This window comes from Bradysia coprophila, chromosome IV, assembly GCF_014529535.1.
Source record: "Bradysia coprophila strain Holo2 chromosome IV, BU_Bcop_v1, whole genome shotgun sequence".
Lineage (NCBI taxonomy): Eukaryota > Metazoa > Arthropoda > Insecta > Diptera > Sciaridae > Bradysia > Bradysia coprophila.
In genome coordinates, this window is record NC_050738.1 from 11,093,852 (window position 1) to 11,118,365 (window position 24,514).

At 35.2% G+C, this 24,514-nt stretch overlaps 1 protein-coding gene across 1 annotated transcript; it reads left to right on the forward strand.

Annotated features, from left to right (window-relative positions):
* Nucleotides 1-10,478: 10,478 nt before the first annotated feature.
* Nucleotides 10,479-11,449, forward strand: LOC119066228 (sarcoplasmic reticulum histidine-rich calcium-binding protein-like). The gene is made up of 2 exons (XM_037168552.1): nucleotides 10,479-11,113; nucleotides 11,172-11,449. Exons 1-2 carry the CDS (start codon nucleotides 10,543-10,545, stop codon nucleotides 11,345-11,347), a joined length of 747 nt encoding a protein of 248 aa, XP_037024447.1. The 5' UTR covers nucleotides 10,479-10,542; the 3' UTR covers nucleotides 11,348-11,449.
* The last annotated feature ends 13,065 nt before the right edge of the window (nucleotides 11,450-24,514 follow it).

The window sequence follows — 24,514 nt, forward strand, 5'->3', positions numbered from 1 at the left end:
CAATCTGCCCCTTTCTATGAAAGAAGAAGTAGATTAAAGAAGATTGTGTCAAAGAAAAATTATTCAGTGACAGTTTTGAAAATTTCAGTCTATGTTTATGTCAGAATATTAATCAGATAGTCAGCCTGTATCGACTGATTATTTTCAAAATAATTAGCACCCTCGTTGTGATTGGGACTACCTTGCCCGTTTCTCTTCTATATACTCATTGAAGGGTATAACCTGAAGTGAATCATAATTTGCCGATGCATGAAGCAATTGTCTTCTTCTCGTCTGTTCTACCTCTTAACATATTCATTCCTGAACCCTATACCACATCTGTATATAGAATTACAGTTAAAACAATGCTCTGATCTGATACATGTCGCAATGAGAATGGACTTTTTCACCTGTCGTCTTAAGAAAGACGCACAGGGGTTTAGAGGGTCTGCGGATTATCTGTGTAAGAAAAGAAACTTCGTCCATTGATCCACCGTTCAATCATAGTGTCAGCGTCAGTTTTTCACCATATTCAAGACTTCAACCGAGTTAAACAGAACAATAAAAACCACGACAGAAGGGCTACATTCTAAGTCCAAGTACAGCCAAATCCGCGTAAAAACGTAAGGGCGAATTAAACAAAAACAAAAAGTCGTCCGAGTCTCGTTTATCCCTAGAGTACCCATGTACAAATTGTATAATTAAGCTGTTTAGCTTGACCTAACTGAATTCATCCTTTTACAAACTGTACAAGGAAGGTGTCTGGTGAGTTCTTCTAAATTGTCTTTCGAAAGTTGTAAGGATGTGTTTTGTTCAATCCTACTGAATTTATCCATTGGCGAAATGCCAAATTTAGATGATTTGTTTGATATTTAGAATGTGCGAATAGCCAAGAAGAAAGTATTCACACATTGTGCGAATAGTCATTTCATAATACTTTTGCTATTTGCACAATGTGCGAGTAGTCTCTTCTTGGTTATTCGTATTATAAAAAGGCTATTCATACAATGAGCGAGTAGCATCTACCTTTTATTTATTCCATTTATTCGATTGAATAGATTTTTTTTTTGCTAAACTTGTAATGAACCTATCTATTTATTTTTCACCCACGGTATTTATGTCGCAGTCGCATTATACTATATCATGCGAGGACTTCGTCCAACTGAAATCTTAATCAAAACATTTTTTTTAAACGAGAATACAAGTAGCAGAATACTGAAAAACGTGAAATAATTAATACAGAAAGTCATTAAAATCATATAAACCATCAAAAAAGTGCCATGCTTTTCTCTCTTAGCAATGAAAAATAAAATAAAACAAAATAAAAAAAAGCTAACAAACAATAAATCGAAAGATAAAAACTTTTTTTGTTCAGCTATTTCCATTTATGTTTTCCGCTTCGCGCTTACTTTTTGTTAAAACAAGATTCATATTTTTCATATTTTCTGACGTTTCTGAGGGATTAATTAACGATCCCAAGGGCAATATAAAATCCATCACAGACTATATATCGCTTTATGTACAACATTATATGCGAAGAATCACTTGGTATGGTAATTATTTGTCCTACAGTGCAATTTCGTTCGCAATTTTGTTGTTTAATTTCTATTTTTATGTTCTTTAAGGGTAGGTTATGGTATATTTTTTTATAAAGAAAAAAAAAATGTTTTAATATTCATAAAAGCTCGCTTTGCAATACCTGGAAATGCCGTATGTTTTTTTATATGACTTGTTTGAAGTACACTTAATTATAAATCATGATTCGTGAGTCGTATCATAGTCATTCACTGATTTATGTATTTTTTTAGTGATTTTCGGCATAGAAATTAAATTTTATCAACACAATTTTTCATGAAATGTGTTCAACTTTAAGGTAACTCTGGCCTTCGTACTTTTAGCTTCAAGAACTTATGGAAGAACTTATAAAAGAAACAGTATGCTTCACTGAAATGGATAGTTTTCATAGTATGTTACATACTTGGTCAAGAATATGTTCGAGAGCATATAATTTTGAGGATGAATGTTCGTGGAACGAATGGCGGAACGAGTGAAGCGATTTCACACGAGGTTTGTAGGAGAAGCAGCTGACCAGCTGACCCACTAACATGGTGTCGGGGAATCTCGCACACGCGATCATAGTATGCGTCCTTTTACGACTTGTAACGAAAAGTCATGACTGTGCGAGATTCACCACTTAGAGGTGAATCTCGCACACCATGAATTTGTGTGGTGTGCGAGATTACCCTACCCCTAGGCTTTGTATACTTTGTATACGTGTACTATTCCCACTTTCGCGACAGGATGTGGTAAACACTGTAACGTTCATGGCATTCAGAAACAAAGCAAAAGTTATACAAACGTAGTGACTATTCGCCTGCGAATAGCCAAATTATTATTAAAGATACTATTGGCAGGCGTATATAATATTTATACAAAATGCTATTGGCAGGTGAACTTGCCTGCGAATAGCGTTTTCCCTTTTACAGAGGCTATTGGCAGGCGCCTGCCAATAGCATTTTTCCTTTCACAAAGACTATTCGTAGACGAAATGACGTGCCAATAGCATCTACGTTTTACAAAAATTACTGCCACAGCAGTTGAGTAAGGTGTCATTGCAAAGCTAGGACATGAAACTTTCAAGGCAAGAATCAATGTTAAATTTCCGTTCCTAGGCAAAAGCGTAGCCACTCTCTGAAGTTCACCGAATTTGGCGAAAGTCTATACCTGTCGAAAAATGCAAAAAACTCATCAAAAACCCTCAACTGCTGTGGCATTAATTTTTTGTAAAACGTCTGCTTTTTTCCAAAATTTAAAGGTTTATTGGATGCTCCATTGACCATCACAGACAGTGCCTTGAACCTTAGCCATTTTAACACGCATAGCAGAAGCTGTTACAACTTATCAGTCCATTTATCTTTCCAGCACGTTGAAACATTGTCCACATTGTCTCCATGAAGACTCTTGGTCACAGACCAGTGTAAAATTAGCCATTTTTAAGTACATTGAAGTGAAAGCTAAGGAAAGGAAAAAAATAGAAATGTCTGTTCACCCGGATACATTAGTCACAGATTTGCCCTCCATTTGCATCCATACTTATAAAAATCCTGTAGCAAAATGAATTCCAACAAAATGTGACGAGTACTATATGCGTTAAAACTTCTGAACATCCTCCGGCATAATAAATTATGTCTATGTGGTTTTTACAATTTAAACATTTTCAATAGGAAAAGTCTACACAAAAGATCCAGTTTTCATACGTCCAAGCGTTCAGTAGTTTTGTTCACATTTTGAAACCTAATTTTATTTATTCAATGTACGGGAATTTCTATCCAACTGCATATGAAATGAAATAAAATTTACTTTAACTGTAAACCGAAAGCGACATGATAAATTATAGTCATTGTTAACTTTTAAATTAGTTAAAATCTATTTGAAGGTTTGCAATGTAGCAGCAGCGTTAATAATGTTAAAAGCTAGTGTATGTGTGAGAGAGAGATACTGAACGAAAACGAACATATTTCCTACCCAGTGTTCTCAATCTTAGGTGAAGCATCTGTTTCGACAGCGAAAACAATAAATGGGCGATTAATCCCTATCGTTGTCCAGACATTGAGAGCAGATGCCTTGATTGCTCAATTGATTTCTTTGTAATATTTGTTAAGTTACGAAATGATTTAGATAGTGCCATTTCTGGCCGTTGAGACTTAGTTGACCTCGGTAGGTCGTCGTCACTGACTGCAAACGGTACGCTTACATATAAAGAGATTTTAATTTTCGACATTTGTTCCGAACATTTTTCCATATAAATTGTATTTTGGTGGTTAGGCATTCAAGTGTTCTCGTATTTTATGTATTTTCGAAATATTTTGAGACAATAAATGCTTTCTGGGTGAACCCAAACAATTCCATTTATTGGAAAGTGAACAAACAGCAAACGCAAAATTGTCTTTATGGCTTTTGCCGCACGGACGTGATATTTTCTGTAAAGCGGATTCTTGTTGGAAGTGAATGCGGGTTTTTTGTGTCGTCGTTAAGCACATAAATTAATTTTGAGCTCTTAACTCTCCCTTAATTAAGAATGAATTTGCGAAAAGTTCGTAAAATTTTTGAACAAAAAAGAGCGTTGGTTGTGGGTGGTGGAGGTGGCAGTTACCCATTCGGGTTTTTTATGTCTATTGAATGTTTTCATTTTCCTAAAATCTGGTTTGATGTGTCGCCGTTGAAATGACGTTTTTTTCAATTCGAACTTTTTAGTACCAATTAACGCATCGCCAGATTTAAAGATTTCCTAATACTCCAAATACAACAGACTGAATCCGGTAGCAGCAACTTTCACTGATGTAAAAACTCGTAAACTTGAGGTTGTTTTCCTATGAATATTTGAAGGACCACTGAAATCATAGCGCTGCTACTAGCATTAACATAGAAAACATTTGAAGGCTGACGATATCAGAATATGATTTGTATTTTTTTTTCTTGTCAATTGATCTATTTACGTGGGAACAAAAAAAAACGTTGCAATACACTCTGGGTGATGACGCCTCTTATTCCTTTGAATTAAAGTCATGGGTCTTATTGATGGGACTTACGAAGTCTTTTATGTGGATTGAGAAACTGCGGTTTGTAAGTAAAGCGAATAAAATTTTCTAAGCTATAATTTACTAAAGTAGAAAATTTCAACGAGGGGGAACTTTGCGGCCAGAGCGAAGCGTAGGCCGTAATTCTTACATTATTTTCATTCAAGAGGTAGGCAAGAAATACACATCTTTACAGCGTCTTTTAGCAGACAAAAAGACTTAAGCATCGCTTATTTGAAAATGTTGGAAAAAGGTCCATTTACTTATTCTGAAAATTAATTATGACAAAGCAAGACAAAGAGCAAGATGGATTGCATGGTTTATCTTGTGTTAAATGCGCAAAAGGAAAATACATTAGACATGATACTATGAATAACATATTCGCTTATGCTTTCTCTAGTGCAGGTGTAACAAATATAGTACAGCCCCCAGGTATTTCAAGAGATGATGGTAAAAGACCTGACGGTATGACTTTGATACCATGGTCACTCTTATGGGATGTTACCGTCCGGGATACTATTGCTTCGTCATATATTAATGATTCATCAAAGAAAGCACGGTCGACTGCTGAAAAAGCAGAGAGACATAAGCATAACCATTACATTTCTTTGAAACAAAATTATTTGCTAGCCCCACTTGCTTTCAAGACTTTAGGTTGCATGGGTCCGGAAACAAAGAAATTTATTGATAAATTGGGCTCTTTAATGAAAAGGCAACAGGTGAGGTAAAATTGAAAGAATACCTTTTGCAAAGAATTTCGATCGCAATTCAACGTGGCAATGCTGCTTGTATTTTGGGAACATTGGGAAAGATTAGGGAAGATCGATGATATTTATTTACTGTAGTTTTCGAGGGGTCACGCACTTCTTCAAATTTAATCCATTTAATACATTTAATCCAAGAAATACATGGGATTAAATGGATTTAAATCCATTTAATCCAAAGTGCGTCACCAGTTTTGAATTTTTTGAAAAGATCGATTTTTTACGGGCTGCGCCATAATTGTGAGCAGTCTTTTTTGTCGCATTTGCAATAAAGACAAAGAGCTGCTTTGAGCAATACCATTTTATGGTTATTTTGTTACATTTACAAAAATCTATTGAGAAAATCGGTAAGCCAAGGGACCTGTCCCACCCAAAACCTGGAACCTAGTATAGAAAAATGGATGCTAAAAATATGGAAGTAATAGATCTGCGCTAAATTGTGGATTCGTAGAGGAAGCAGATTTCATGGTTATACAATACAATACTGACCTCGATACAAACAATGTTCACAAAAAGTCAAGCAAAAATTGAGAAACGAAAGTTTTAATCATTTCTTTTTTGCACAGTGAAGTTTCCAGTGATGTAAGATTTATGGAATTTACGTCTGGTAAATCCATCATCAACAGCATGGAGTGTTTGTTCACATATATGCAAAATCTTACAGCTTTCGAGCAAACCAAACATATTGTCACAACTAGAAGCTGTTAGTTAATTACAAAATGCAGCATCTTGCATGTAATGTTATCAATGCAAAATATTTCTCTGATGAAATTTTCCTCTACCAGTATCTTATGTCAGATGTTTAGGAACGAAATACGAACCACAATAATTACGAACATTTAGAATAAAGCAATTAGACACTCATAGCTTTCACAGCTCCAAATCATAGCCCTGGTGGAAGATTTAACATTTTCGAAATTTCGGTGTAAATTTTAAGTGTGTCTTTTGTATGTCGTTTCTGAAACGAACAAAGACGTTGACCACATTTTATCCCTGGAACGGAAAATAAAACGAACATTTTATGACAAAACGTTCTATGGCGTAACTTCCTTATTTCTTGTGTACTGATGACACAACAGATTTAACTCAGAAAAAGTATGATTCTCGTACATGACCGCATATACAATCCAAACACCATGTAATTCATTGCTATGACAGGCACCACTTTAAATCCATTTGTAAGGAAAATGGGAGACAACCTGAAATATTATGGCAATAATGTCATATAATAATGTCATGTACAACACAGTAAAAATATTACCAGTTTTTTTCTCCATTCTTTCTTGTGTTGGAGCTGTCTCTCATACAAATCTAATGGAAAAATATATTTTTATATGGAGGAAGTGTTACATAACATTCTTTCCACATACATATACAAATTGTTCTGCAAGGGCACTGTGTACAAGTACTATACTCGGGTAATAAGTAGTCTCAACAACGCGAAATCGTGGAAAAAATTAAGGGCATGACAGGTGAAAGGTGAATACATTCAATTTTCAATTGTTGTATTTAATTGAAGCGGAAAAAATGGTAATAAATTACCGTCAAACTATTTACATTTATATATAATTGTCAATTCGTACACAACCGTCAGCAATTCACACTGAATTGAATATATAATATTACAAGCAAATAACTGGAAATCCCTTTTTCCACATCAACCATAGAAATTTAATAGCTCCATTTGTAACTCTGAACACACTGTGCGAGAGTGCGAGAGTTTTAATAAAAATTATGACGAAAATATTTCATTCAGTCGGTTAAAGCAATAACAGCAATATGGAGCAGCAGGTAACGTGCTGAAATGATTGATGTTTGCATTCATGCACTATGTTAAATAGCCTGCAATATTCGCTTTAAACACATATCCACTAAACCAAACAACAAAATCCCAAGGTGTAATATAACATTTCGTGTCGCCCTCGTTACTACCCTGATCACTTCCACGTAACGTTAAATATTTTCATAGAATCATGTCAAATCAAGTAAAAATACTCGACCGCGATCAATTTTTTTAAAAGACTCAGTCTACATTGTGTAAGACAAGGATCACCAAGTTCGCATTACGAAAAATAGAAATTGAACATTGAGAAGAAATGCCGGCGAATTATACGAAATCGTTTTAAAGGATATCTCAGGCTCGACCATACATCTACAGCTCAATTAAAGATGTATACTTAACCTAATTTCCGAGGGGGAGACTACGCGAACAAATCTTATACCATATATTTGCTATTGGTGACTATTGGAACATCTATTGGCGCATCTATTTCCTTATATTTGCTTCACATCTGCTTCTATATGCCCACTGTTTCCTTCTATTGGCACCAATAGCAAATAGCACCTGTCCCAGAATTTGCCCGCGTAGTTTCACCCTCGCTAACCTTAAATAATGTATGGCTCGACAACACCTTTGCACCTGCTCAATTAAAAGTCTGCACCCACCTTTGAAGTGGTAAACCCTTCTTCGACATCAAGCTTTATCAGTGAATCGAATCTTTGATATAAGTATTTTCAATAGATTGACACGATTGATATAGTACCTCATTAGCGAGAGCAAGTCGCTGATTTTTCGTCGTTGTTATCGATAACCGATGAAATAAACCCTACTAAACGAAGCTGATTTGTGAGCTTTAAGCAATGAAATATGTCATTTCTCTAATGAAATCCTCGAAAATAGACAAAAAAGAACGACTGGATTTATTTGATTTGCTTCGACACCTCACTAACAGCCTTTTTCCCAACAACACCTTCAAGTATGCAACTACCCCAAATCATGTTTGAATACGTCATACGAGTCATTCATACAGACACTGCAACTACCCAAATTATGAAACTTTAGTATCCACATGATGCAAAAGCTTGATAATTTGGTAGTCCCTTACCATGACAGGACCATTATTTTTAGCCCCGTACGAAGTACTGGGGGCTTATAAGATTAATATGCCGTTTGTAACATGTTGAATTGGAAGCAGACAGTAAGGGCAAAGCATTTGGTTATGTTCATAGACGTCGAATCCGCAATAAAAAAAAATGTCCGTCCGTCCATCCGTCCGTCTGTGACCCCTCTAGCTTGAGTAAATCACAACCTTTTTTCAAAATTCTTTTTTTCCCCGATTGGTATCGACAAAAGTAAGGTCGAGTTCGAAAATGGGCATGGTAGGGTCGGCCCTTCCAGAGCTAGGGCCCTATAAGTGTTTTTCAGTCTTTCGACGATATCTACCGAAATACGCACGCAATGGCTGCTTGTGATGTATCAAATGAAAGGTATTGACGAGTAGAACAAAGTTGCTGAACATTGTTTTTGGGTAAGATGCAACGTGGGCTTGTTGGGAGGGCTCAAAGGTCGTTCCTCGGTCCTAAGTGTTTTTTGCACATAAATCGAGTAAATCTCATCCGATTTTGTTAGATTTAGTTTTTTATGGAAGGTAATTGAATACCACCGAAACGAACGTGGCGAAAAAAGTTTCAAATTTGGTCTCTTGGACTAAGGCCGCTACTCGGCCCTAAGTGTTTTTTGCACATAAATCGAGTAAATCTCATCCGATTTTGCTAGTTTTTGTTTTATTTGAGAGATAATTGAATGCCGAATCTCATCCGATTTTGCCAATTTTTGTTGTATATGGAAGGTAATTGAATACCGAATAGAATGTGGCGAAAAGAGTTTCGAGCTTGGGCCCTTGGAGTAGGGCCGCTCTTCGGCGCTAAGTGTTTTTTGCACATAAATCGAGTAAATCACATCCGATTTTGCTAGTTTCATTTGAGAGATAATTGAATGCCGAATAGAATGGTGGCAAAAAATTTTGGGTTTCTCAAATAATGTCGTAAATTATTGGTTTTATTTGAGAGGTACTTCGTACGGGCTTTCATAATTGCGCTATGCGCAATTTTAAAAATGAACAGTTTCAGTAAATTTGACCATGCCCAACTTGACTTGCATTTTGGTAACAGACGCATTAGGGGGTTGTAGATGTATTAGGGTTCCGGGTTTATTACGGCTACGGACGTATTATGGTTACGGACGAAATAGGATTACGGGCCGTACGGGGCTAAGTCGCAGCAAACGCTCCGACTGTTCTGATGTCTTGTTTTGTTTAGGATATTTCAGCAATCAAGGAGCCTTGCAGCAATATTTCCCATTGTTTTAAATTGTAACAGTCAATGAGACTGTGCCTGTCTAGGACTAAATCGATTGATTCGGCGATATTATCTTGCACATCCATCTATTTCTTGTTCCATGAATGTTTGCACTAAATGTGAACAAAACTTTCTTGAATATTCAGAATGACAATCAGTAAAATTAATTTCGTTTTTTTTCCTATCGATTTTTTATTTTAAATTTATTTATTAAATTGTGTCGCAAAGTTGTAACACGAAATATGGAAACGATATCTACTGTCTTCCAATACATTTAACGACTAGGTCGTAAGAAGGGTAAAACTTTTATCTAACTTTTCTTCATAATAATTGATAACGAAAAATATAAAATTAAAAGCTTCTGAGAATAAATTTAATAATAGGCTGGGTTTGATGAATGGTTTCGATTAAATAACCTACTGGGTACGGTAGGACACTGTTTCTAGGATCGATGGTTTTTGAACCTAATGGTAATCCAATATTTGTAATCAATAAATGTGTGACACATTTGTCTGCCAATTTTAAAAGCATCCAATGCTTACTTGCAATAATCGAAAACTTAAGTTACCGTAACGATCACATTTTTTCACGCACGTATGCTATGCAATAATTAAGTCCCTGATGGCTAGTATTTCTAATTAAAAATGTGTATATGTTGTTTAACGGTATTTTATTCAAATTAATTTTCTATTTCACACGTTCCACGTTCCATATATTCATACACACACCGAAAAGAAATCGATTGTGCGGGTATAGAAACGAAAATACGAATGAAAAAACCCAAAGCCAATATATCGATTTGGATATTACTTAAGATATCGGTTTTGTTGTGTGTGGTAATGCAAACGAATTTTTGCGATGTCAGAATAAAATCATATTGACATACTCTCTAAGGTAAATGGCAATTGCAACATTGTACTTGTGTATTGTGTGTTGCAATTCAGATACATAAAAAAAATTCAATTACATCGACTGATTTCGAATCCATTCGCTATAAATACCAACAGAATTGTCAGTTGTATCACATTCCAAGTTTACTACTGAATAATTCATATCTACTTTACATTATTCAAATCGTGGTAAAAATGGCAAACAAAATCATTTTGGCCCTTTGTGTGGGGTTCGTTGTTTGTGCTGTGCTAAGTGTATCAGCACGAAGAATCGATTTCGATGACTTGGAGGTCGCCCCTAGTGATAAAAGCGAACATTGGAAGAAGGGTGGCGGTAAAGATCATCATTCCGATGGACATTCATCGAAGGGTGAAAAGGGCGAGAAAGGATACAAGGGACATCATTCCGACGAAAAAGGTGAAAAAGGACACCATGACAAAGAAGGACACGATTCGGAATATGAAGAAGGTGGCGGCCACAAGAAAAGTCACCACGATGATGGTCACTATCACCACGAAAGTGAAAAGGGCGACAAAGGAGAAAAAGGTTCAGGATACGAAGAGAAAGGATCGTATGGCAAGGGACATCACACTAAAGGACACCATGTAGAAGCTAAAGGAGACGAATACGGCAAGAAAACCAACTTCTTTGATGAAGACCATGATGAAGGATTCGAAGAGAAATATGGAGACCATCACGAAGAGCATGGACACAAGAAGGGAGGATCACACAAGAGCGGCCACCACAAAGGATCCCACGAAAAAGGTTTGTTCGACAAAAACAAAATTTAAAAGATAAAATTTTACAATAAATTACATTGCAGGAGGCCACGGAAAGAAGGGAGGCGATCATAAAGGACATCATCACTCAGATCATTCGGGTCATAAGGGATCGAAAGGAAGCGACAGTCACTATGGACACAAATCTGAAGGTGGCAAGAAAGGAGGCAGCGACCATCACAAGAAATGGGGAAGCAGCAGCAAAAAAGGAGGTCATTAAGCATTGAATTATTTCGACTACGTAAATAAATCAAAATTTGTGTTTTCGCCGAAACTGTGATAAAGCATCTGTAGACGTTATTCAGAATAAATAAAATTAGATAAATAGATAAAATAATCGTTCGTTTCATTGTGGATGTAAATATCAGCAAATCAACCAAAAATAGGCTCTGATTCCATGGAATATAGCTTTTCATAGCATTGTTAGCACTCAACATCAAAACAAAAGAAATGATATCGTCAAAAGACACTAAAAATATTGGGAACTACTCTTCCACACTGTGTACCTGTGTAACTTTGTACAGTTTACAATTCTTGAGTTCTCGCATTGGCAAGACTGAGTTCTCGCATTGATTAAGAGTCTGATTCATTCATTCGATGGATCACATGTCTTGCGTAGGACTTTTGATTAGAATTACCAGTAGCACTCACTACTCACTCACGATTAACTCGATCTGTGGTACGTGTGGTATGGCTGTTTCGTTTGGTGCCTTCTTTTCACTACAACCCGAAATAAAACGTAAGGCTCTCCCCCAAGTGACCTTTCCAAAATGTTTAAAAAGTTTCTTTTTCTTACGCAGTTTTTTATGCTTCGACCTATACAGTCTATACAGTCTATACAGAAGCTATTTCTAAGCTAAAGTGTAGTCTCTGTTTTGATACCACAAGTAATCGATTAAAAAATTCGATTCTTATCGGCTCATAGACGGCTGGAATATCCATTAGTATAAAAATGAAATCTGTATTGTCGACAGACTGCAATGAAATCTTTTACTTCATTTGTTTAAAGAAAGATTTTGATGTATTTTAAACGATGTCAGATGGAGCTAATTGCTCAGTTTTTTTGTAGTCGTTGTCGTTAACAGATTATTGTAGCCGCCTGTAAAATTATGTTTCAGTAAATTTGAGTATTAACAGAGACTACTATTACAACTTTAATTATATCTATGACTATGGACAGAAGATCTATGAAACATTGCTCAGTCATTTCTTAAACGAGATCAATGCTGACAAGTATGATCCTCATATAATCTTAATCACTGCCACGCTCAAAGTAAAGAGTGGTTTAACACCAAATAGTTAAATCCATAATTGGCGCACATTAATTCAGTGTCAAATGATTTTAACGAGATCAGTAGATATACATACAATTGTACGATGTATTGTTTATAGTTTCATCAATGTTTTGGCTTCTGATTGAACAGGAATAATATTTCAGGTTAATTATAAATTTCATTTTCATGTGATGATTGCTTTTTCTCTATAAATGAATTAATGTTGTTTTCCAATCTCATAATTGAATTCAGTAATTTTAAACCTCGAATTATCATGTCGGAAACATAAAACAATAACATGTTACCGTGCAAACGTTGTACCCAAAATTTTCTCCATTTGAATCCCATATTCAAACAAAGTGATTATGTTTGTGCATCAAAATAAATCGTCACAAAATCAGTTCGTGCGTACAAATGGATTTTATGGAATTAAAATTATGGAAACATTTTCGAGTAATTTTCTATGGATTCGTATTTAGGTTCTCGAAAACTTTCCCTCTCTCGTTAGTAGAGCGCGTACCTTGTGAATAGTCGTTTGTTTTCAACATCACCTGTATTCACTAGCAACCGTTTGCATTGAAACCACGGCAGAGTAAAAGTTACTTTTACTCTGCCGTGATTGAAACAGTATCGTTGAAAAATACCTTTCCTTTTTCCTGCTTTCAGTGGGAGCAGTGTTGGTCTATTATGAATACTGTGGAGCTACGAATTATAGAAAGTTACGAATACTCACGAGATATGCGAATAATCAAGACTCAAGAGTTCCGTTTCTCTGATGTCTGAAGTATCAAACTAAATTTTTTCACAACAAATTATAATTTATCTTCCTGCTTCTATTCTGTACTATTTACAGTTTTCAATATTGAAATTGCGATTAGTACCAGTAAGATCAAAGCACTTCAAGCATGAGTGGTAGACTAAATTAATAAGGTACTAAAACTTGACAGTGTAAAACACTGTGAAAGCCCACTTCATACAAAATAGTACTCTATTCGGCAACTGTCGAATCACTGTTGCTTGAAGTGCGTTGGTATTGGTAAGATACATTAATTGATCTTCCGCATAAAATTTTCCTCTAACAAAATGTCGCTGAGAAACATCATCTCTCTTGTTTCTAACTAAATCTATCACGGCACGCTTCAACAATCTCGCAGACGAAAACTTAAACTATTTTCTTATTCAGAAACAAAATACCAATAAAATGTGATTTATTATCGTAATGAATAAGCTGTACGTACGATACTATTACAAAGGCTTCGAAACTACGTGATTTATGGTTTATAATACACAGACACATTTTGTTTACGCTCGCGAATTAAAATGAAAGCGCTAAATCATAGTAGCTTGAATGAAAGAAATTCAATTGAATTTTTATATTTTCAAAAGCTTGTCTTGGATTCAATTTTATTAAAATTAATTTCGGTATTTTATGATGAATGGTGTCACCGTTGCCGTTGAATTGGTCTTCTGCAAACCAAAACAACCAGAAATTTGTAGTGATGAAGTGGCGAGTGAATGTTCCGAAGAAATTGCTGAAAGCTGTAGTGCCGAAACACTTTCGAGTTCTTCCTGCGATATAAGCTCACCGAGCGACGATTTCTGTTCATTCGAGGCAGAGGAAGGCCTGGGCAAAGTCACGAGAAATCCATTTTTCAATTTTCTTCGAGACTTCAGAAAGTGCAGAACAGGTATGTCGGCAAAAGAGATAGCTGTAGGAGGTGCAGAAAAATGGCGAGCAATGAACGATAAAGATAAAGCTAAATACATTGTTCAGGCCTTTCGCACACCAAAAAAATATTACCGAAGTAGAAAAAATAATGCAATGGAGTCGAGCGCACCCGCAGAACCTATGGAAGCTGAGGAATCTACTGATTCAGAGATTATGGAATCAGAATCTTTGGAGACTGAATCTATGGAGTCCGATCCAGTTGAGTAAATTAATATTTTTGTCATTAATTATTTTAACTTGTGAAATGTCATCCTGAAATTAAAAATTGTGAGCGAATATAATTCAAGTCAAGTCTTGACTTTGTTAAACATCATGAGCTTTCAACCAGTTACAAAAGAACAAGAGCTTGTTTGGATATTTTTTGTATTGACGAGTTTGTAGCCTGGAGGTATCGAGGTCAAGGGCAACGACGACGAAAGTTATTTGACTGCGAAGACCCGCAGAAATTTAAATTACCGTAAATAAATCATTTTCGAGGGTTCTGCGAGTAATGTTGAAATACATCGTGTAGGGTTTGAATGTTGCCTAAAGTGTAAGGATTACTACATTTTTGTATCGTATGTTGCTATCGGATGACTAGCCTTTTTGTCAAATGTGAAAATAAAACGTTGTCCAGAGCTTTACTTACAAAGTTTTGGTGGTGACACCAATGTCATGTGTCAGCACTCTGACACATTCATAAAAAACCTTTATCAATGAAAGAACAATATGACTACTGATACATGTCCGGAGACCTGGTGCACCTTTACTACCACAATCATTGAGTGAATAAGTTTTATGTAGCAACAGTATCCTTATTTCTCTAGAATTGATCAGTGGATTTTACTTAACAATAGCGCCTAATAGACCGATGACCTGACCTGACCTGACTTTAATTTCAGTGAAAAACTCTACAATTAATCACAATCCAAAAAATGCAACACTTTTCAAAACTTTGAAATTGGAACGATCTTCCGCTTCCTTCTCTATCATCACCTGCTTTGAAAATTCATTGGTCTAAGAATCGTTCGGTTTACATTCATTAAAATATCACATTTCACTTAAGGGTGAGAATTAAGCCTTTGTTCCGAGAGAAATTGCAGACTCAAAATAGCTTTGGAATAGTTCGGCCAGTGACCCTAGATTCTCCAATTGAGAGATGATTATGTGCATGGACGAATAAATAAATTTAATGTAACGCTGGCTGATATTAGAAACTCCGATTGACATTCGCATTATATTGATTGAGGGTCGATGAAACCATGAAAATGAGAAAATTTATTGCACGAACGTTGCAATAGTCCCATTTTTCCCCGAGAAACTACCAAAAGTGGTATATGGTTGTAAAACGTTGGTATTTATTCATTGGATAAATTCCCTTAAGGTCAACTATTTCCATTGTATCTGAAATGTTCATTGAATGTAGCATTTGCAATTTATTATTAACCGCATTTAAATACAAGAGAAAAAAAATTCACCCTCCCGAGCAACGAATTTTCCATCGAATGTGTAATACGACGGTTTTTTTTTACATATTCCAATAATCAAAGTGAAATAAATTGCCGTTTCCGATTGAACAAACTTTATTTTCGTTTGGCTTTTATTTTTTATGTTAAAATTTATTGATTGATATCGATGCGAGAGGATGACATTGACGGGAATATTATGATATTGGTTTGTATACGAGCAACCATGTTTGTGCTCTTATAAAATACATATTTTGTAAGTTCTGAAGTGAAATAAAATATAAATTTTTATTTCGATGTGAAAATTGAGTGTGGAAACATTTGTCGATTTTATTTCTCTGATCTGATGACGAAATTTACGAAAAGAAACACACTCCAAACGCTTTTATTTAGAGTTGAATTTCAAACAGTTATCCATATTTGAAGAGGATTACTGATTGAAGAACAAAAGCATCCAATACAATTCAAAATCTGAAACCATTTGGTTGTTCCAATAGAAAATCTTATTTAATTTCAGAAACTAATTCAGTTACAGAGCATGCGATTGCTTAATTTGAAATTAATCGCTCGCTGCGGATATAGTGAATTTGGAAGTCGGAGAACATATACGTTTCGATGAATAACTTGAATTAAATCCATAAATTAGCTTCAAGCAATGCACTTCAAGCATGAATGGTACATAGAGTACTGAAACGGGACAGTGTATCAAACAAATGTTGGTACTGTAAAAAAATCTGGAGACACTTTTAATACAAAATAGTACTCTATTTGACAGCTGTCACTCGAAGCACTTTTGCTTGAAATGCGTTGCTTCAAGCCCTAATCAATTCCAAATATTTTTCAAAAAGTTTTTAAGTTGTAATTCTAAGAGTTACACGTTAGTAAAATGGAAGAAAAAGGAGACAACGGTTATCAAAAGAAGATTATCGTACTCCGAAAACTTAGTGGAATAACCGGGACTTTCTTGTGTAGGCTCGGGTTTTCAATTCAGTTCTTTCAAAAGAATAAGCTAAAAACGATGTTCAGGGTTTCGGTTGGCGCGCCCTAACAAAACCACAAAAGATAGAATGGATCTGTTGTAAAACAGCCATGAAGACGAACTGCCCCCTTTTTTTCCGTCCAATATGAAAAATACTATTCGTACCACGGACTAAAAGTCTTTTTTAGCATATTCGATTCCAGACCTCGCCTTCGGCTCTGTCTGGAAACTTCTCACACGCTAAAAAAGACTTTTAGTCCTAGGTACGAAATGCACTATTGTTTTCAAGTTGCTTTTTAGACAATATGTAATGAGTGCGTTTAACAAATTTGATGTCGCCCACCTTCGTGAATGTCTTTACCAAGGTTCTGCAAGAACGGTTACGACATTCACGAAGGCTGATGACACTGAAATTGATAAACGCATTTAGTACAGATTGTTGCGTATGAAATCAACTTGAAGAAAATGTTTTTTATAGGAAAATTCGGAATTTTGTTTTTATTAAGTTGCCTTTTTCATATAAACCTCGTAGCCGCTGACGCAATTTGTGTGCTACCGTCTTCGTGATCAACTCACAGTTGTCTTCACCTGTTCTTTCAGAACCTTGGTCTTTAAGCTGTTCTTTCAGAACTTTAAGAAAGCAAACTATAATATTTCTTTTGATAGGTTAAAATTGTCATAATAAGCTTTCATAAACCTCTTTGGCGCCACAGAGAAATTTGGGTGCCACCAGAGGTGTTCCAACCTGTTCTTTCAGAACCGCTGTCTGAGTGCACGACAGAGTATAGTTAACCAGGCAGTAGCGCTGATTTGACTAGGAACCTGAATAATCTAGTAGCCCTATAATTTTTGCGAATAAAATTTTTCAATTTATGTCAGTGTTCATTTGAGTTTATTTTCATACAGTGTATTAGGTCCCTTATTTGACGTTTCGAAAATGCCTGGTTTATTTCACTCTGCCGTGCTGAGTGACAATCAATTTATAATTCAAAAATATTGGGAAATTTAAATAGAAACTACTTCGCTACTTGAAGTTACTGATCAAATTCTAGGACTTCATTTTGTCGGTCTTAGTTGACGATAATAGTTTTACTTAAAATGAACAAAAAGTTCAGAACTTTCGATATTATCTGGAATTGACTCCGAACCTTTTCACTATTATAGGCAAAATTAGGCTAAATTTTCCGAATTCTATTGAACAGAATCTTATGTACTCTTAAAGTTTCTATTTTCAGACATGATGACATGAATGAAAAAAAAAAATTTATGAGCACTCGGGAAATGAGTAATTTTATTATTGACAAGAGCGGTAAAAATCATTTCCCGGGGCTGAGTGAGTAAAATAACTTACGTTCGTAGTTTGCCTTTTGTGGTTGCAGCTCGAGCCGAAGCCTCACACTTGGCAAAGAGAAACGTTTGAAACAAGGACATAATGTAATATAAAACAATGAAAACCTACACCAATGTAAGTACCTACTATTCATAAATGGCGGACGTAAAAAAGAGAGAGTAAAACCGAAAATCATTCCTAGCCGCTTAAGCAATTTCAAATATTATTATCCTTTAAATTCATTCGCCTAAGTTTTCGTGAATAATATATTTCTTGTCAACAAGACTTCAAATTAATTACATAATATTAAACATCTTTGCGATAATAAATTACATTCCCTCCTCGTCACAAAACTTAAGACGAAAATTCAATTTGTGCACAAAAGCCTTTTGGTTTGGTTTGTTCGGTTTGCTACTTTTACCTTTTCATTTCTCTGTGTGAGCGTATAGTATAAGTACAAGTTTATTATTATATGCATGTAAAGTAACAACTATAAGGGATGAGAATGGTTCCGTGTTTCCACCGTGTAATTTTTCTCTCTATAAATTAATTGAATGAAAAATTTAATTTTTCAATTACCCTCAAGCGGAAAATTATTCGCTGAGCGAAGCAGGTTAGCTATCTTACCTTTCTCCTTATTCGTCTTTGCGTTTCCAAAAAATTTAAGTGCAACAAAGAGAAGTGTTCAACATCATTTTGTATAATAGCACACTTTTAACCCGTTATTAATTTTGGAAATGCAATTTAAATTTTTGAAAAATGCAATTTTTCAAAAGACAACCTTTATATTGAATACAGAGTACGGTTTCGCAATTATCTACAACAGAGAAAAAATGTGCTCGCCCGAAGAGGACCGTTATTTCGCATATGAATATTTTTTTCCCTTTGTAGTGTTGGTTAGCAAAGGCAAATGAAATGTATCAGTTAGTATAGCCACAGAATCTATCACTTGATTTGATCTAAGTTGTTTCGAAGGATTGAAATGAAGTCTATGATTTTGTTCGTCATGTATTTTGCTGTAGCAAGTAGCATACAATATTATCTGAAGCTCAACGTTGATTGTTGTCGTCATTGTGTTGTTAACAGGATACATTTACATATAGCCATTCACTGACGACACCTTTGGACTAATATTATTATCGAGTCTGTTACTTCTTTTGTTCGAAGCATTTCCGACAGAACAACTGAATCTATTACTTCATTATAGCATACTATAAAAGACCGCAACAGCCAAAGCTCTTTGCTTACTATTGTCGTCGCTACCGATAACAGATAGCTACAAATAGTATTGCTAGGGTCTGTTCAGTTAACGCTGTTCTATGGTCGTGATTATTTAAACAACGAAGGATCATACGCTCAATATAACATAAAGTGTATTCTGTTCTGTTCATCCAAAAAACATATTGTCAATTTACAGTATATTGAACAACAATTACTTACTTTTATTACCGCGATAAATTATTTGGTATAATGTTCGAAAGCCAGCCGTTTTCCACATAGAGGTATACATGCGGAGTCATGTTAAGCCTGATTTTTGGTTCCAATATTTATGTGGAGCTCAATTTTTTTTTATTTTTTGGTTTATTGCTAAAATGAAAATATTTAATTTAAAATTCTGGATTTTTGGTTACTTTGCCAGGCTTTTGAATTTTCGGAATGAGGTTTGCCATCGGTGGTGAGATTAAAACTTAAGGTTTTTTCGTGGAATAAATGAAACAAAAATCCACCAATTTCTAGAATTAAAATCAAATTTCTGCGAAAAACGAAAATGGTTGTCCATGCCAACCAAAATCTAAACATCAATATCATGTAAAGTACGCCTGCAAAAGTTTGTTTTTCAAAAAAAGCACTCGCCATTTCAATCAAACGAATCTACACGAAAAATTGTAATTTTGTCGGAATTTAAATTTTCATTTCAGAGAATTTCCTTCATTAAAGTGTTTATTGAAGCGATTAAAGAGGAGGAAATCACACCGCGGCAGACTGCATTCTGATTTATTTTATTGGATTTTCCTTACTCGATATCCAGCTCGAGGGCACATAAATTTCAAAAATCGTGAAAATATTGAATGAAAAATAATGCTGAATTTACTATGGCTTTGGTGTTATATGGAAACGTGTTGTTGTTGTTTTTCTTTACTTATCCAACATATATCCAGTTTAGCAGGTCGATGTACCACAGCGAATTATTCGGTCAATGCGTTTTGACGTGTATCCATAATACGTGTTCAGTTATTGCATTAACCGATTAGACTTTGGCCAGAAATTGGAATAAGAAAACATCTCCAGGGCTGAAAATATGGATCGATACAAACATCTATAATTTCGGTTGCTTATGCCTTTCTCTGTTCCATTATGTATTTATGTAAAGAGCCGAATTAAAACTCTGTGTATCTGCAGTCTACTGAACTGGCTGGTCGAATTATTTGTCGCTATCAAAGGCAACGTGTATAAAGGATCCGTACGTATAGTGATGTACATGGTATTTGGTATGTACCTATCGTGTACGATGCTTGTTTTGTATAATGAATATTTTGATATCGACATCACATAATATCAATTATATATTTCGAATGAGGAGAGGGTCTTTGAACTGTAGCAGAGCTGAGAATAGCGTAAATTCGGTCGTAAATTGGTAGACAGAGTCAGGCATAACCTTCAACCTACATTCTTTAATTGAAACTACACAAAAATGGTTGAGGTGTGAATTCCATTTTCACAGCTTGAGTAAAGGTATTCCTTCGCCTTCACTGCACTTTGCTTACAAAAAGCTCGAGAACAATTTACAAAACAAACCATGCAGAGGCTCGAATATTTTGTAGATTTTTTGCAAAACTAAAGCCTCATTTGGCTGGTATGTTCATTCTTACTGCTGAAGTCCACAAATGGTTTCATTATTTACGGCAACACATCGATTTTAATTGCTTTTGAAACGAAAGTTACAGCCATTATGTTCTGTATAATACACGTTAAATCTATTACATACATTGGCAGTCGGGATGTAGGTATATATACAAAATTATGCTCCGGTTTAATATAAAATGTTCGAGTTTAATTTTGCGTCTAGACGTTTGATGAAGGTAAACAGTTACTAACCAACTGTAAGTATAATACAAAAAAAAAATGTTTTCTGCATCTCGATATAGCATGTTACGTACACAATTTGTATTTGTATTTCAAACGATTGACAAGTTACACACCAACAATTTGAAAGTTTTTTTTTCGTGAGAGGATTTGGTGAAATTAAAAATTTGCTTACCACTTAGAGTTTAAATTGATTTGTGAAATGTTAACGAAAATGCACCTGAAGGGCACTTTGACTGAGGTTAAATATGTTAAACCATAAAACTCATTAAAGCTCTTTTGTTACTTCAATATTTTCCGGAATTTCCGATTATTTTAAAAGATGATGCTTTCAACGAATTTATTTACGTATGGTGTTTCCGAAGGATGATTGCGATGGATAAGTCTTTCAAAGCGGTTGTATCTGAAACAGAAATTAAAAGCTTTGTATAAGACTTTTTTAAGCTTTTAAGCTCACAGTGGCCAAATCATTTACCATAAAGTTTTATGGGGTTTCGATTTTCTGAATTTTCTTTCGTAATAAAAGGAAATTTAACAGAATCAGAAAGTTGTAATTGTAATAGTGCACATCTGTGGGGAAAAAATTGGTTATCTTCGAGTCGAAGGCGAGGAATAAAATCCCCCGAGTCGTTTACCAGATTATCGGAAACGTAAGGTATTTTTTTGAACAAGCAGCAATAGAACATTACCATGCTGCGCAGTTTATACGAAAAATTGTACGTATACGAGCGAGTATCAATGTCGAGCTATTTTATCGCAATAAGCAAATGTCCAGTGATATAATTTTGCTTTGTTTTTTTTCATCGTTTATTCTTATATCGGTATCCTACGATCGCAAAGCGGAGACCTATTATGCTGCATAATGTGTGCGCTAACGAAAGCTTACAAGAAGAAAATGATGAATTGCGGTCAAAGTAGATCGTTTAGATAGGAACGTTTAGAAAATAACGTTTAATTATTCGACGTGAAAGTCGTTGACCACAAAATTATTTATTTAATTTCTCATTATTTCTCGGATTATTTTAGTTTTCCATCGAATGCAACCGACCGAATGTTGTATACATTCCGTGATTTAAAAGAGTTCTCTCCACTTTCAAACAAGCTCTGCACCCAAAAAATGAGATTTTGGATGTACATTAAAATCGCCCAATTTTAACGAGTAACTCGTAAAAAGTACGTTTTAAATGTACAATTTACGGATGAGTCCACTCACTGAACTTTTGTGACAAAACGGTTTTAGAGGGGTGTATGACATTTCATGAAATAAAAAAATGCTTATGGGGAAGGAACTGGTCCGATTTTACTGAATGCTGTTTTGAGCTCCCAATAGGTCCCTGAATCGATGTGCGTTCTTAGTTTTTGAGTGCATTTCTGAAAAACTTCTTTTTTGTTGAGGAGGGGCGTGTTACTTATCAGGTGACAGTTGTGATTTCTATATTTGACACCTGAGACACCTGCGACACTGTATATTCTCAAACAAGTTAATTTTGATGTGGTTAGCCACTGCCTAGATTTGTTAATGTCTAGTTTCCTCTTACCAAAAAAAGTATTCCGTGTGAGAGACAAAATTGAATTTTTTCAATTTTTTCTTTGTTTATTTGACTTTTTACTCTCTAACGGCTCTCTCACGGAGTACTTTTTGTTGAGTGGAATGGACACTTAAGTAAAATCTATTTGCTGGCGGAAGACTGTCAAAACGATTCATAGTGTCGTGTCAGTTATCAATATAAACGTTCCATATTATATATTTGGCCGAACTCGATCGGTAATTATATGTTTGATGAGTTGGGAAAAATGCAATAGCATAATAAAACTTTAATATTTAAAAAAATCGACAAACATTTTGATAATTAGAAACAGTCATGTTACTGGTCCAATCAATGGTTCAGTTTGCTTTTCAACCGTACATTATAAGCTGTTCGAATACTCTTCTAAGCAGCCCGTTAGTTCAGCTAGTACGTCTGAGCCTGGCAAGTAGGAGGTGCCGGGTTCAAATCCAGTGCAAACTTTTTTTTTTGCTTGTTTTCTCGTCAAAAACCATAAAAGCAGATGATGTGATATGATTGTATCAGTATGAATCATCAATTAAGTTGCATTTATTCTTTAATAAACAATTAAATGTCATTGCCTGTATGACATTTTCTGTACGTTCACGGCAGAGTAAAAGTAAACCTGGCAGGAGCGGTTCATTATTGAAACGTCAAATGAGTGACCTAATACACTGTATTAAAATGAACTCAAATGAACACTGACATAAGTTGAAAAATTTAATTCGCGAAAAACATAGGACTACTAGATTATTCAGGTCCCTAGTCAAACAAGCGCTACTGCCTGGGTTACTTTTACTCTGCCGTGGTACGTTCTAAATGTACAATGTACATAGTGTGCGGATAAGTAAGCCATTGGTCTTATCTTGTTTTTTATCGCCACTTCCCCTTTGAAAAAACCCTGTGCTATTCAATTTTAACGGCTGATCATCTGCTATTGACATCAACTACTAAAATGAACAATGACCTCTCGTTAATGTTAACTTATATAGAGGTGTATATGTTCAAACAAGTGAAGTAAAAGATTTGTCACACCCTCGATTATACCTCAAACGAAAGAAGTAATAGAATAATGGTGCTGGCCTGTCATTTACATTCGACTTTTCTGATTTCTGTCTTCTGATTTCAAAAATTTTGGAGTTTAGACAATACGATCAACAAAGGTTTCGAAAAATCTCAAGGTTGTTGGAAGGTAATTCATTTCTCATTAAGACACCAAACGAAAGTTTTTTAATGAACAAACTTCTCGTACCTATTTTTGTGATGTCATTGTAAAATATTTACTTTTCGCACCTAATTAATTCTCTAAAGATAACTCGGCGATGTTATAGACTATACATGGATCTTAAATTAAACATTGAACGTATACAATCCAATTCAGGTTCTCATTACGAATTTAATTAAAATTCCGTTACTAAAGTTTCGAGCATATTTATCATTCCGGCGGAAAACACAATCCTACCATAAATCAGATAACCCAATATTCTACTCGAACTCGAACTGAAAGTGAGATATTACTGTATGTATGTGTGTGTTGTGTGTATAGGTTGCGATAGGTTGTATAAATTCAAACATTTCATTTTATATTTCCCTATTATACACACAATAATGTTACTGGAGTGCAGTTTAATTGTTACCAATCACATGTAATATCCAAATTAGCAACAATTCTATCTTTGAAAGGAATCTGTTATCGGAAATTCGATTCGTTTTTATGATTTCGGCCTATGTGTACACAAGGAATGGGAGCGTGGGTAGTTCAGTATAGTCAATATACTCTCGCAAAGCAAACGCACAGTTTAACGAGTTGTAAGCCGACATCGTGTACACATGGTATGGAAAACAAGAAGCACATGTTTCCAGGGCAGTACTTAGGTACAGCTGTGGTTGGGCCGCTGTTCTTCGAGGTCATCGGGAAATTTGAAGAATACAAATCCAATCTGTCAATTTTCGTCGTTGCTTGTAATGGACCTTCTCAATAACTTGAAGCTTTAGATCA